Source organism: Ranitomeya variabilis, chromosome 3, assembly GCF_051348905.1.
Source record: "Ranitomeya variabilis isolate aRanVar5 chromosome 3, aRanVar5.hap1, whole genome shotgun sequence".
Classification (NCBI taxonomy): Eukaryota; Metazoa; Chordata; class Amphibia; order Anura; family Dendrobatidae; genus Ranitomeya; species Ranitomeya variabilis.
Window position 1 is genome coordinate 415506300 of NC_135234.1, and position 15012 is coordinate 415521311.

At 45.3% G+C, this 15012-nt stretch overlaps 1 protein-coding gene across 2 annotated transcripts in view; it reads right to left on the reverse strand.

Annotated features, from left to right (window-relative positions):
- Window positions 1–13206, reverse strand: part of RBBP7 (RB binding protein 7, chromatin remodeling factor) — a 98608-nt gene extending 85402 nt beyond the window's left edge. Inside the window, exon 1 of one of the 2 annotated variants that reach the window (XM_077296305.1) lies at window positions 12995–13206. In XM_077296305.1, the coding sequence (XP_077152420.1) occupies window positions 12995–13010 (16 nt within the window). In that variant the 5' untranslated portion in view covers window positions 13011–13206. Of the gene's footprint in view, window positions 1–12958 lie in introns of both variants that reach the window. The other variant, XM_077296304.1, reaches the window with a different exon arrangement.
- Window positions 13207–15012: the final 1806 nt, after the last annotated feature.

Sequence of the window (15012 nt, forward strand, 5' to 3'; positions counted from 1 at the left end):
TGATGTGCGCTCACCGCCGGAGCGCACATCAAAGCGGGGGTCCCGACATGTGACGTACTATACCGTCACATGTCGGGAAGGGGTTAAAATTGATTTTTTTTTTTTATTATTTTTTTTTATACTTGATAACGTCAAGCACATTTATTAACACAGTAAACATGCAATTATACCTGTCACCTGCTTGAAGGCTTTTTTTTTGCAGTATGTACATATGTTCATTATGTAAACTTGGGGGGCAGGTCAGTGAGGGATCAGTGACCTGTCTGAAATCATACTGATGAATACTTAATCAGAGCACCACATGAAGACCCCCCACAGGCCCATCCAGGGGCATGAGCATATCATTTATAATGTGTGCAAACTGTAAAGCGCTGAAGAATATGTTGGCACTATATAAATAAGGTTATTTTTATTATCGAAACTACTAAAAGATTAAACAACTACAAGACTGACACTGTCTGTAGGTTACTGTGCACAATCCTGCTGACAGGTTCCCTTTGAGTTAATGTTCATGGCAAGTAACAACTTTTCAATTTACCTGATCACTCTTAATGCAGAGCTAATGCAAATTGCCACAAAAAAAAAAAAAAAAACACTGAAGCAGCGAACTTTGTGAAAAACCAACATTTACAGTCTCAAAACATTAAGCCAAGACTGCAGTCCCTGCACACTTTGAGCAGAGAACTGTCAGTGGGGACAGTGACTGATCGTGTGTACCTGCACTCACCTAATTAAATGAACATATACAGTATGACACCACCTGGTGTTCATAGTCTCTACTGCAAAGCCTCTTTACCGGATCATTATGTCAAACAGTACAACGTCAGGTGATTTTTATAATCATACACTGACAGTGGTATTTAAAGGGTTAACAGTTTCATCTTCACACCGCTACCCTGTGTGGTTCCCACTCTTGAAAATTCACAGTTCAGACCATTGTCTTATTGCATTACTTGTCCAAAGTATGAACTCACCAATGCTGCGGCAGAACTGGAGGAGCACAGGGACACAATGTTTTTCGATTCTGAACTCCTGCAACCCAACTAGCCGTCAATTAGTGCTTACAGACTAGGTTCCCATGATGAGTTTTTGGCGAGTTTTAAACGCTGTGTATTGTCAAAGAAAAGAAAGTAACCCATTTTTCTTAATGGGTTCAGAAAATCTGCAACATCAAAAACTCACCAAAAGCACATTGTGGGAATGTAGTCTTAGAAAGCTTGCAAGCATTGCAAACACTCACTGCAGCAGTGGCCAGGAACCTAGACAGCGAGAAATAACCAGCAGAATCTAAAAGCCCTCTTCACGCAGAGGATTACTAGTAAGGCTATGTTCACACGGTGCGGTTTTTGCTGCGGATCCGCAGCGGAATTGCAGCTGCGGATCCGCATCCTTTTTCCATGCAGGTTACAGTACAATGTAACCCAATGGAAAACAAAACCCGCTGTGCCGACGATCCTTTTTTCCCCTGGAAAATCCGCGCGGATTTTCTGCGGAAAAAAAAAAGGACCATGTCAATTCTTGCCGCGGATTCCGCTGCGGGTTTCTAGCAGCACCAATAGGAAAGTGCTGTTGGAAACCCACAGAGGAATCAGCAGGAAAATCAGCAGTGCTGTTTTGCACTGCGGATTTTCAAAATCAGGACCTGAAAAAAAAAGGATCAAAAAAAGGATCGTGTGAACATGGCCTAAGATTACTGCAAAGTTTCTTGTATTTACTAGCACTTCCCAGTGTAAATCATTACAGATGACAACCACTAATCACTTGGGTAACAAAAATAGTTATAGCACCGGGTATCAGAATAAAACATGCTGAAATAGATCAACTTTAATTTGGTCACAATTCAGCTTAGAGCACAGGAGACTCATCAGGGTTAGGGACACTGATCTAAGAATAGTGTCATTGATAGATTCACTGAGAACTTAAAGGGAACCTGTCGCCGCCCCCCCCCCCCAAGGCATTGGTAACAAAGAGCCACCTTGTGCTGCATTAATGCTGCATTCTGACAAGGTGGCTCTTTTAATTCGGGTCCCTGGTACTGCTGCAATAATCGCTTTTGAAATGTGTCCCTCATACCGTGAAATCGCCAGGGGGGCAGGTCATTCCCCCTAATCCAGACGCCTCACATCCTTCACTCATGGCCTCTGCGCGCCGAGCGCCGCCTCCTCTTCCTTCAGTTTTTTTTTTGTTTTCGGGCATGCGCAGTTGCGCTGCCCTTCGAACTTAAGGCCCCGTCACACATAGCGAGATCGCTGCTGAGTCACAAGTTTTGTGACGCAACAGCGACCTCAGTAGCGATCTCGCTATGTGTGACACGTACCAGCGACCAGGCCCCTGCTGCGAGATCGCTGGTCGTGTCGGAATGGCCTGGACCTTTTTTTGGTCGTTGAGGTCCCGCTGACATCGCTGAATCGGTGTGTGTGACACCGATCCAGCGATGTCTTCACTGGTAACCAGGGTAAACATCGGGTTACTAAGCGCAGGGCCGCGCTTAGTAACCCGATGTTTACCCTGGTTACCAAAAAAAACAAACAGTACATACTCACCATCTGATGTCCGTCAGGTCCCTTGCCGTCTGCTTCCTGCTCTGACTGAGTGCCGCCGTACAGTGAGAGCAGAGCGCAGCGGTGACGTCACCGCTGCGCTCTGCTCTCACTGTACGGCGGCACTCAGTCAGAGCAGGAAGCAGACGGCAAGGGACCTGACGGACATCAGATGGTGAGTATGTACTGTTTGTTTTTTTTACATTTACGCTGGTAACCAGGGTAAACATCGGGTTACTAAGCGCGGCCCTGCGCTTAGTAACCCGATGTTTACCCTGGTTACCAGTGAAGACATCGCTGGATCGGTGTCACACACACCGATTCAGCGATGTCAGCGGGACCTCAACGACCAAAAAAAGGTCCAGGCCATTCCGACACGACCAGCGATCTCGCAGCAGGGGCCTGGTCGCTGGTACGTGTCACACATAGCGAGATCGCTACTGAGGTCGCTGTTGGGGGGGGGGGGGGGGGGGGGGGTGACAGGTTCCCTTTAAATCGGCAAAACCTTTAACAAATGGAATAAAAGTTATTCATATCCTTTATAGTCCATGAGCCAAGAACCAAATTTGACGATATCGGTACCAAGCGGAGTGACTAATTCTCTTTGGTATTTTTAGGTAGATGCATGTCTGTAGTTTATTTTTTGATATGATAGCCCTTACATATACGTAGCTTATTAACCCCTTCAGCCCTAGGCCTATTTGTACCCAAGTGCCTAAGCCAATCTGACCTGTGCCACTTCATGGGCTAATAACTTTGGAACGCTTTCACCTATCCAAGCCATTCTGAGATTGTTTTCTCGTGACATATTGTACTTCACGTCAGTGCTAAATGGGAGTCAATATATTTTACCTTTCTATATAAAAAAATGCTAAATATTCGGAAATTTTGGAAAAATCGGCAATTTTTTAACTTTGAAATTCTCTGCTTTTTACAAAAATACTGATACCCCCCATAATAGTTATTAATTTACACTCCCCACATGTTTACTTCATATTGGCATCATTTTGAAAATGAAACCTTATTGTTTTACGACGTAATAGGGCTTATAGTTTTATGCGCAATTTTTCACATTTACAGCAAAACCCACTTTTCAAAGGACCAAGTCACTTCTGAAGTCACTTTAAGGGGCTTACATAACAGAAACCACCCATAAATTACCCCATTTTGCAAACTACACCCCTCAAGCTGTTCAAAACTCATTTTTAAAAACTGTTAACCCTTTAGGTGTTCCACAGGAATTTTAGCATGAGCCAAGAACCAAATATGACGATATCGGTACCACCCGGAGTGACTAGATGTAGTATTTGTAACAAAATTTAATCCAAGTTATGTAAATACACACTGAACATGTCATGTGCATATATATATATATATATATATATATATATATATATATATATATATATATATATATATATATATATATATATATATATATGTTACTCCATAATATCTTCAACATCGGACTCTGAATCTGACTGTTGTTCTACTGGCTCGTCTTCAGTACCCTTGTTCTGGCATGTCTGTAATCTGCACATGTCTGTGCACTTCAGGCCATTGCTGAGGCAAGTACACTGAGGAAGTTCACATGACCGCACACACTTGCAGGACAGTAGCTGTATAATAGCTTCTGGTGCTGGTGCCCCTTGCATCCACTTGACAACAAGCTTTCCGTCGTTATCTATCATCCAACCGCAGTCTGTTGGGTTTGCAACCCATGGCTGGCTCTGCAGACTTCTCCTCCAGATCGCAGCCTGGTAGTTTGCACGCAGTGCATGCATGAAAAGGCAGTCCTGGCAAGGAGGGAGTTGACTTGACTCTACCACTCCACGTCTGGCACAGAACAGCTGATAACGGAGCCTGTTTACCTCAGTTGTTTGGGTAGTTGGCAGGTACATGTGGCAGGTGATTTCCTGTAACTTCTCAAAAAGTTCGGTAGACACTTCCCATGAACGACCAACTTCCTGAAAGGCATCCTGGTATGTCTTGTTCATCTTCAACTGCTTGAGTGTCGTCATCTTCCCACGGCCAGCGAATGCACTGACGGTGTCACAGCCTGTAAATGCATGCATACCAATCAATGAATCACATACGCTGCCTCCCAATGTTCGGCTCAGAGTGGTGATATCCAGGAATCTTGTCCGGTTCTGTGTACCGCATTTCTGGAACAGGTGGGATGGGATTTTGTGGCACATGCCCAGACACAGGACCATGACATCAGTATCCTCCGAAGTGATGATGACCGACTTGTAACCAGATTCTGCTGCATGAAGAGCATGGAGAAGGAGGCGTGTGTCTGCTTCTTCTTGATTTGACTTAAGGTCAGCAGCCTCTTCCCACTGTTCTTTGGTGATCTTAAAGCAGAGCTGCTCACATGTGACATACAGCTCCTTCTCCTCAAGCTTCTCCCTGTGGTGTTTCGCCTTCCATTCTTCTACCAGAAACTTTATGAGACTTGCCTTGTTGGAGGAACTACTTAGAAGCTTTTTCCACTGCTGGATGTTGTGCCCATGTTGAATGTTCTTGAAATGGATCCCTGTGCCTTCATATCTGTTGACTCTTTCTGTATCTTTGATGGATGTCTCCTTGTAGACGTCAAAGACAATATCAATGCGCTTGCTCTTAGCACCCTCATGGATAGCGCGACTCATTGCTGTGCCTGCTAGCTGGCCAAATGTTGCATTGTTTCCCTTCAGTTTCTGAACCAGGCTCATCCCATCAATGATGGTTGCAGAGGGCTCGGGGATCACTTCTGCAGGACGAGCATTCCTCTCCAACTCCCTTGCGAGGGCAGCCTTGTTGGTCTTGCGGATAGACCCATCACCATTGGCAAGTGCCCATGGCAATGGACCCAGGGGATGAGTCAAGACATCACTCATTTGTAGCTTTCTGTTCTCAGCTACAAGTATCATCTGGCCAAATAGGTTTCTGTCAGCCTTCAAAATTACCTCCTTGCCAAGACCTTGTCTGCGTGTCTTCATTTGGATGTTAGAGAACGTTTTAAGTTTGTTCTTCGTCATCTTGTCATGAAACAATGTAGTTGGCTTATCGGTACCCAAACGCTCATCCTTGAATGTTTGATATGCATCCTCTCCTATACTGTATGCCCCTTGAAGGTCTTTGGCTACATCTGGTGGTGCTACAGTCGCTGTTGACAAACTGATAAGTTCACCATTATGCTCTTTGTTGAAGGGGTTCACCCAACCTGTCTCCAGCAGTTGAACGAAAGATTGGACATCGGCTTCATCTCTTCTAATCCTAGACACCTGTAGGTCTGAATGGCTGAAGTCAGTATATTGTTGGCCTACCAGGGCCCTCAGCTGCCTCAAGTACATACTGCGGTACTCTGATGTCAGGTAGAACCTGGAAACAGCTCCAACTTTGAGGCTGAAGCCTTTTGTGCCCCCTGGTGTCTGGGTGTCTTTGTTGATTGTCTCTTCAATGGTCTGGTCCACAGGAATTCGTCCAAAAGGATTCTTGCTACCGATCTGGACCGAAAAGCCACCTTGCATGAAGTATTCATGGACCTCTGGGTGTTCTATGGGCAGCCGAGACATTGTGGCATAGTAATAGGTTAGGTATCGGGCATAGTTGACCTTGTCATAGGCAAAACACCATGGTATCATCTGTCGGATTGCTCCTAGGTGAAGCATCCAGTTGCCTTCTCTTGAAGCTCGAACCAGGGCCAGCATGGTCTCGACCATGTCCAAGTATGACATCCAGAATGCTGAGAGTTGTTCATTTCTGAGGGTCTCAAGATAAACTTGAAAGAGCTTCAGGGTAAGTGTGCAAGATTCATTATCCAAGAGCTTTTCGAAGGATCCCTGCGACACACTGATGCGAAAGTTTGTGATGTTCTTCAGTGTTTCATCCAGATGGTGAAGGTCCCTTGCATGGTTTTCTTCTAGCCATGGAAGGAAGTTTTTCCATGCAAGCCTCATAAGTGCTTCATAGACCAGCTTGTGTAGTCTCACTGCTCTGTTGTACCTCCGGCCGTCCATCACTCCAGACACTGATCCTTCAGCGATTACACCGGATTCAACACACAGATCTCTAAGGCCTGCATCCTGAAATCTGTTCCCTATGATAGAGAGGAGATTACAGATTGTGTGGAAGACACCCATTCTAATTATAATGTTCTTGAACTTCTCCTGTTTCCAGATAACCTCGGCAGCTTTGGCATAGAGTGCTTGATCAAACACACACACAATTCTGTTAAGCTTCAGGGTCTGCATGATGGCATCTGTTTGCTCCAAGACTTCATTCACAGTGGACATGGCTGTTGCAGGAGCATTGATAGTGGGCAGGTAGCTTACAGTGTCCTGGGCCACTACAATGTCGCTGCGGATTTTTATGTTGAACCCAGTCCAACTGCTGGTGGTCTGATCCTCATGGTCTGACATTCTAGCCAGAAGCCAGATATGGTTTTTGGTTTTTGAATCCTGGACCTCCTTGGTAGTGTTAACATTCGAAGTCTCAATCCTGGGTGGCTCTCCCCGCTGCCCAACATTGTATATCGGTAGCATTAATTCTGTCAGAGTTATGCTTTTTTTCTTCGACTTGGTTACATCTGGCAGGACTTTCTTTGTCACAGAGCATGCAACATTGGACTGAACAGCAATGCCATTGACTCTATGAGATGTACCTGCTCCACTTAGTGTCTCCTCAAGTCTGTCAATGTTATCCCAGGCCAGGGTTGTGAACACACCTGGGTAGATACTTGCTGGCATTGGGATGTCATCCTTTGAACATTCCAACTTCTGGATACAAAGGGCTGTATCGATCTCCTCAGCCATTGAATATGACACACAGTGGCCAAGACGATTCAGAGTTCGAATCAGTTCTGTATTGCCGGTCAAAGACTTAACTGCAAAGGATAGCAGTACGTGCTTTGGTGGCTTTGTCTTTCCATTGGTAACAGCAAAAACCAAGTCACTGCCGAAGGATGTGGCAAGACGTTGAGCTCTTTCACAGGTAGTTTGGCACTCACAATCTCCTGTAAGCAGGGTTTGCAGGAATTGAGTGACTAATGCAGGAACGACATTCTGATCTGTATTGGGAGGCCATGGCTGACTCACATCTTGCTTCTTGATCTCATTCCTTAGCTGCATTGCTGCTTTGGTTACGATATCTCCAGAGTTAGCAGCTCTTGCTTCTTGCAGATCTTTTGTCATGCTGTGTACTTGCCGGACAAGGTCGTCCATTGATAGGCTACATGGATAGACTAGAAGCTTACCTTTCTCATCTGAGAGAAAGCGGAGTGATTCCCCAATCTCTGTTTCAAGTTTTCGTCGAACATGTTTCTTTGTCGATGGTTTCAGTTGGATGATACCACGGGATATCATTAATCTCTCAAGCCTAGATGTGAGGTTTATCATAGGCAGTACTTCTGGGTTTGGGAACAATTTAGTCCTTATATACAAGAAGAGTTCTTCAAGGGCCTCTTTCTCTGCCTCTTCGTAGCGTACTTCCTCGCTTTCGACCTGATTTTCAGCTGCACTAGACCTACAGGCCACTTGGGAATCATCTTTTGTGAATAGTTTGTAGCACGACTTGTGGTAGTGCCCCTCTGCAGCAACAAGGTCTCTGCTAAGTAAACCAAGTATTCTCTGTGTGCCTTTCCTTATCGCTGCTCTGCGGATCGTCTCATCTGCTCGTAGCTCAACACACTGGACAATTGGCTCCCTTGTTTGTTTTCCTTTTAGGTACTTGCTTGACTTCTCACAGAAGATACATACTTTGGCATACACCCTGCTATCACTGGGGGCACCCCTCGGTAGCTTCCTCATGGAGATTTTGCTTGCTGTTTCGACATTGACACCCTTGCCAAGGATAGAATCCAGTGACTTCTTCATTGTAAAGATACTACGACATTTACGGTGATATTGTATGTGTGGTATTTCTCCTTCTTCAAGGCCCTTAGCTGCTACCAGGACTGATTCATGCTGCCTGATCTCTGCAGCCCTAAGCAATGTTTTCCAGGAGTCCAAATCCTTAAGGGACGCCAGATCATCGCTGTCATCATTAGAGCAGTGTATGATACAGTCGATCCGTGATTTCTTCCTTGCTGGTACTTCCATCATGCCGTTAGATAGTCAGTAAACACCTGCAAACACAAAGAAAAACATTAAAATTTTATTTACCGTATTTCCTGGCGTATAAGACGACTTTTTAGCCATGAAAAACATGGCTCCAAGAGGGCGGTTGTCTTATACGCCGAATACAGCCGCCGGGGGGAAAGGCCGCCGCGCAGGGAAGGAGGAGGCAGGGGCCCACCTTCATGAGGCGCTCGTTCTTAGAGCTGGGAGCGCTGGTGCTAGGTGACTGTTCCCCCTCTCTCCACAAGTTCCTTACCAGCAGCAGCACACAGTACAGGACCTGTGGTGATGTCACGGCCATGTGATCAGTCACAAGCCTGGGAGGTGTCAGCCTCTACAGAGGGAGATAGGAGCTCTGCAGAGAAGACCGGAGAGTCCTGTTCAGCACAGAACGTGTATGTGTCAGTGTGTGTGCGTGTGTTGGGGCACCTCAGGGTGTCTTCAAATGTGACATAGCCCCCTAGATTTCTTCCAGTAAAATTTGCACTCCAAAAGTCATTTGGCGCTCCTTCCCTTCCGAGGCCTGCCGTTCCCCAATACTGCAGTGTACGACAACATATCGGGTGTTGTTGTGTTCGGGAGAGATTGGTGAACAAATAGTGGGGTGCATTTTTTGCTGGTACACCTCTTAAAAATAAAAAAATGAGCCTAAAATGACACCTTCATGTAAAAAATGCACTTTTTCCATTTTCTCAACCAAGTGTTTCCAACTACTGTGAAACACTGGTTGGGTCAAAGTGGTCACTATACCCCCTAAAAGATTCCTTGGGGGTGTAGTTTCCAAAATAGGGTCACTTTTTGGGGTTTCCACTGTGGGGGTACCTCAGGCAGCCTTCAAATGTGACATGGCCCCCTAGATTTCTTCCAGTGAATCCGCCACCCAAAAACCACATAGCGCTCCTTCCGTGTTGAGCTGTGCTGTGTGCCCATACTTTAGTTTACGAGTACATGTGGGGTGTTTCTATAAACTGCAGAATTAGGGTAACCAAGTTTGGGTTTGCCGTTAACCCTTGCTAGGTTGCAGGTAAAATTGGATTACAATGTAATATCTGGAAAAAAAATGAAATTTTGAAATTTCGCCTTCATTCTGCTAAAATTCCTGTGGAACACCTAAAGGGTTAACAGTTTTTAAAAATGAGTTTTGAACAGCTTGAGGGGTGTAGTTTGCAAAATGGGGTAATTTATGGGTGGTTTCTGTTATGTAAGCCCCTTAAAGTGACTTCAGAAGTGACTTGGTCCTTTGAAAAGTGGGTTTTGCTGTAAATGTGAAAAATTGCGCATAAAACTATAAGCCCTATTACGTCGTAAAACAATAAGGTTTCATTTTCAAAATGATGCCAATATGAAGTAAACATGTGGGGAGTGTAAATTAATAACTATTATGGGGGGTATCAGTATTTTTGTAAAAAGCAGAGAATTTCAAAGTTAAAAAATTGCCGATTTTTCCAAAATTTCCGAATATTTAGCATTTTTTTATATAGAAAGGTAAAATATATTGACTCCCATTTAGCACTGACGTGAAGTACAATATGTCACGAGAAAACAATCTCAGAATGGCTTGGATAGGTGAAAGCGTTCCAAAGTTATTAGCCCATGAAGTGGCACAGGTCAGATTGGCTTAGGCACTTGGGTACAAATAGGCCTAGGGCTGAAGGGGTTAATAAGCTACGTATATGTAAGGGCTATCATATCAAAAAATAAACTACAGACATGCATCTACCTAAAAATACCAAAGAAAATTAGTCACTCCGGGTGGTACCGATATCTGGCCCGGCTCATGGACTATTAAAAGGTGTTGTCCAGATTGGGTAACAATTTTTGTAAATTAAAGGTAAACTCATTTTTGTTACCCCATCTGAAATTAGCACGACGTACGGGCAGAGACCCCAATTCCAGCAATGTGACTAATTGAGCTGCTTTATTTGTTGCAGATCTAGCAGTTCTCTTAATGTGGAGCTCTATATAACCCGGCCCAGATCACTGATTGGCTGCTTTCTGTCTACACTGTACATAGGCAGAAATCAAGGGTGGGGGAAAGGTTATACAAAGCTCATGAATATGGAGGACTACATGGCAGCAGGTTTACTACTACTCTAGTGATAATTTCATGCTAAAAAAAAAATTAGCAAGCAGTCCATAAAGTAACATCTCTGAAATCAGGGTCTCTATCTACATTATGCTGCTCTCAGATTAGGTGGCAAAACCTTGGGTGAAAGATTCCTTTTAAAAGTATTAATTTTGCAACAAATTTCATTAAAGATTTGCTACCAAGTCAAAAGTGACCAGTTTCTGCTTTTCCTTAATTCACACGGCCAGTGTATTCAATTTTTCTGTAATCCATCATATGGTTCAAGAGATTTGTGCATTTTTACTGTGTTAATTTTTATTGTCTATACCAAGGTGGACAGCCGCTATTCATAGATGTTAACACTTTATTGAAGGTCTAAAGTAACCTCTAATATAAAAATTAAAGGTAATAGACTTGTTTTTCTTTTAGAGAAGTGAATGGGTCACATTGTTTCTTCATTTAGATATAGTGGACTCCTGTAAAAGTGCTGGTATTCTACCAATCTAAGGTTTGCCCTAAGGATAGTTAATGGTTTCCCTACTGAAATGCGTTCCAATCACTACAAAAATCATGTCCCATACACTAGACCATAAAGTAACTAGATTACAAAAATGTAGCAACCGAGGAAGACAGCCATTGACCTGAAATGATAAGACCATTAAAGCATTAATGAAATTCTCAAAAATGGCAAGCTATCCCCTAATCATAGGAAGGGGATAATTTGCTGAACATAGCGGCTCAGACCACCGAGACCCCCTCCAATCCAAGAACAGAACCCCATCTTGAAAGGAGAAGCGCGCAAACTCAGCGTTCATTCATTGGGAGCCAGACGCATGATACTCCGCTTTATACATCGGTCTGACAGATATTGACATGCAGGTCAAGCACGCACATTTCAGCTCCTTTATTAACTGTCATAACAGACAGAACCCGTCTCCAGATTGGTGGGGGACAAGGCTATCAGATCCATATCAATCAGCACGTTATCCCCCCCATTCTATGTATAAGGGAGAACTTGCCATTTTGCATAAACGGATCAATGGGCTGGAGTTGTAGCTCACCCCACAGTCCTGGGTGAGGAAGAATAAGTTTATAGGTGGCACTTTAATAAATTATGTTGTATGGGATGTCAGTCAGAAAGGGGTTACAAGCTCTAGAATAAGACTAAAGGGAGGTTGGGCAGAATATATATATATATATATATATATATATATATATATATATATATATATATATATATATATATATTTCTCTATATATATATCCCAGACCCATTAAAGGGAACTTGTCACCGTACAGGCAGTGCAATCTGTGGGCAGCAGGGTACAGAGGAGACGCTGAGCGGGTCTCTATACAGGATTGTTGGAAAAGACGGAATACAATGTATTTTATGTAAGAGTCCAGTGGGCGGTCTTACCAGTGATTGACAACTATCTGAATGCAGTCATACAAGGAAGACTGTCAGAGGGGGCCCGCCCACTGGACTCCTGAAACACCAGTGATTACAAGACTCTACTGAAACATTCCCACAAGACGCGGACGAATCTGACCAGCGCCCAAACATCAGATACCGTTATCACATGACAGGTTCCCTTTAGGCTATGTTCACACGGTGCGTTTTTTGGTGCGGATCCGGAGCGGAATTTCAGCTGCGGATCCGCATCCGTTTTCCATGTAGGTTACAGTACAATGTAACCCAATGGAAAACAAAATCCGCTGTGCCGACGATCCTTTTTTTCCCCAGGAAAATCCGCGCGGATTTGCCTGCGGAAAAAAGAAGTACCATGTCAATTCTTTCTCCGGATTCCGCTGCGGGTTTCCAGCAGCACCAATAGGAAACTGCATTTGGAAACCCGCAGTGGAATCCGCAGAAGAAAAAGGATCAAAATCCGCAGCTAAAATCAGCGCTGAATTTTAGCTGCGGATTTTCAAAACAGGACAGGAAAAAAAACTGATGAAAAAACTGAACGTGTGAACGTAGCCTTAAAGTGGCCCTTAAGTATGAATAGGGCCCCAGTGGTCAGTAGCCACAGGGCAGCCGCAGATCGCCATGGTGGGGAGCCCCAGCCGACCCCCGCTACAGAACAATGAGGCAATGCTGCGGAAAACGAATGGCGCCCACTGGGAGACTACACAGCACAAAGCCTGACGGGAGGAGGACGGCGGCCCCGGGAATACACACAGCCAGAGGCCATGAGTGCGCGTGGTGCGGTGACCCGGCTGTAAACCGGCAACAGAATGCCACTGACCGGTATAGGTGTCAGCCCCGGCGAGGCCCCGCTTACTTTCTTTATTCGCCATCTTTCCGCCTCTTCCAGACGGCAAATACCAGCAGAAACTAGGACCGCTCCCTGCCGGTCACCGAAGCCGCTTCCCGCGCGAAAATAAAAAGAAAGAGTGACGTGACGCAGCCGCAGGATCCCCGCCAAAGTTCCACAGCTACTTCTAACAGCAGCACGCCGTCCTCTGCCCCGCCCCCAGCACGCTGCAACGTCCGCCGCCATGCTGGGCCGACTGGCCAATCAGCGGAGAGCAGGCTGCGGCGTCAGGGCAGGAAGTGCCTGGGAGGCCATGTTTAGTACTGGCAAGAAAAGAGACGGAAACAGAAAACATGATATTACGGCCACACGTGTTGTTATTGCAAGCATAGGTGTCTGCATAAGTGAACGAATTATAAAAATGTCACAGCACCCGGATCTCTGTCAGGCTCAGCTGTAGCCAGCAATTAACCCCAATTCATTAAGAAGTTTGCGCCAGAATTCTGCCTTAAAACTTGAAACGTGGCAATATTTTTGCTTTACCTTAAGGGCTTGTTCACACTATCCTTTTTTTGCTGCGGATTTTTCAGGTCCTGATTTGGAAATCCCGCAGTGCAAAACCGCGGTGGATTTCCCTGCGGTTTTTTGTGCGGTTTCTCCTGCAGATTCCACTGCGGTTTTCCAACTGCACTTTCCTATTGGTGCAGGTGGAAAACAGTTGCGGAATCCGCAGAAAGAAGTGACATGCTACTTCTTTTTTTCCGCAGAAAATCAGCGCGGATTTTCCAGTGGAAAAAAGGAAAGTGGGAACAGCGGATTTGGTTTTCCATAGGGTAACATTGTACTGTACCCTGCATGGAAAACGTCTGTGGATCCGCAGCAAAAACCGCAGCGTGTGAACATAGCCTAATATGAAGCCTTTTTTACTGTTGTTATGGCAGTCCCAGCCGGCTCCGCCACAGTGGGCAGAGGTGGGACAGAGGGTGGCGGCACCATGCCACGAAATGGACCAAATTATAGTAGAAATGTGCGCCAGCCGCTGACTGAAGTAGCGTTTGTGGCGCAGGCGCTCGGCAGGTGTAAGATGTGCCTCACCCACTAGGTACCAAGCCCTTCTTCATGGATGTAGCGCAGTTTACTCCAGCAGATGCTTCCATAAGACTAGCACACCAAACGTCTTAATGAATCCGCTTCTAAGAGTCTTTACATGTTACAAAATTCCACATTTTACAGCCTCGCTTAGTGTCAGGATTGTGCCGAACCCGGCCACCAGCCATCAGTCCTCCGACCAGGGAGTAGCTATAGTGGGGGCAGGGGATGCACTTTGGGCCTGGAAAGCTCAGAAGGTTCCTTTTAGCCCATAAGAGAAGACCACAGAAGACATATGTCTGTGCAAATGTTAGTATCATGTGGGATTGTTCTGCCATAGTCAAGTGTATGGAAACTAATTGGAAAGTCATTCATGGTAACAAAACCTTCCAGTGAGCACATGCTTGTTATAGTTCTGCATACCAGCAAGAAAAAGAAAGCCGCTGTCAGTTTGGCGCTGGCAGATATCCCTAGTATTTACCCTTTGAAAGGGATAATGCTGATGACCTATACTTAGAAAAGATCATCAATATCAGAGCGATCCAGGTCCGGCGCTCCAATCAAGCGGCTGTTATTAGCCCTGGAGGCAGTAAAAATGGGAACAGTGAAAGAAGCTGAATAGCACAGCTCCATTGAATATGTATAGGCTGCTGTCAAGAACTGCAGATCAGCTACTATTTGCTTAAGGCTGGGGTCACACTAGCATATTGCATCCGATGCAAGAGGATCGGATGCGATATGTTATTGACCCTCGGCTCCTGCTCTGCTGCGACAGGGAGCCGAGTATCATGCGTCTGTGCTCCGAGCCTCTCACACAGAGGATCGGAGCACAGCTGCGGAGGAGGCGGAGAAATGAATTTCTCCATCTCCTCCATTGCCGGGGTCAGCGTATATCGCACAGCACTCGGATGATATCTGAGTGATGTGCGCTGTCTCACTCGCACCTATAGGCTCAT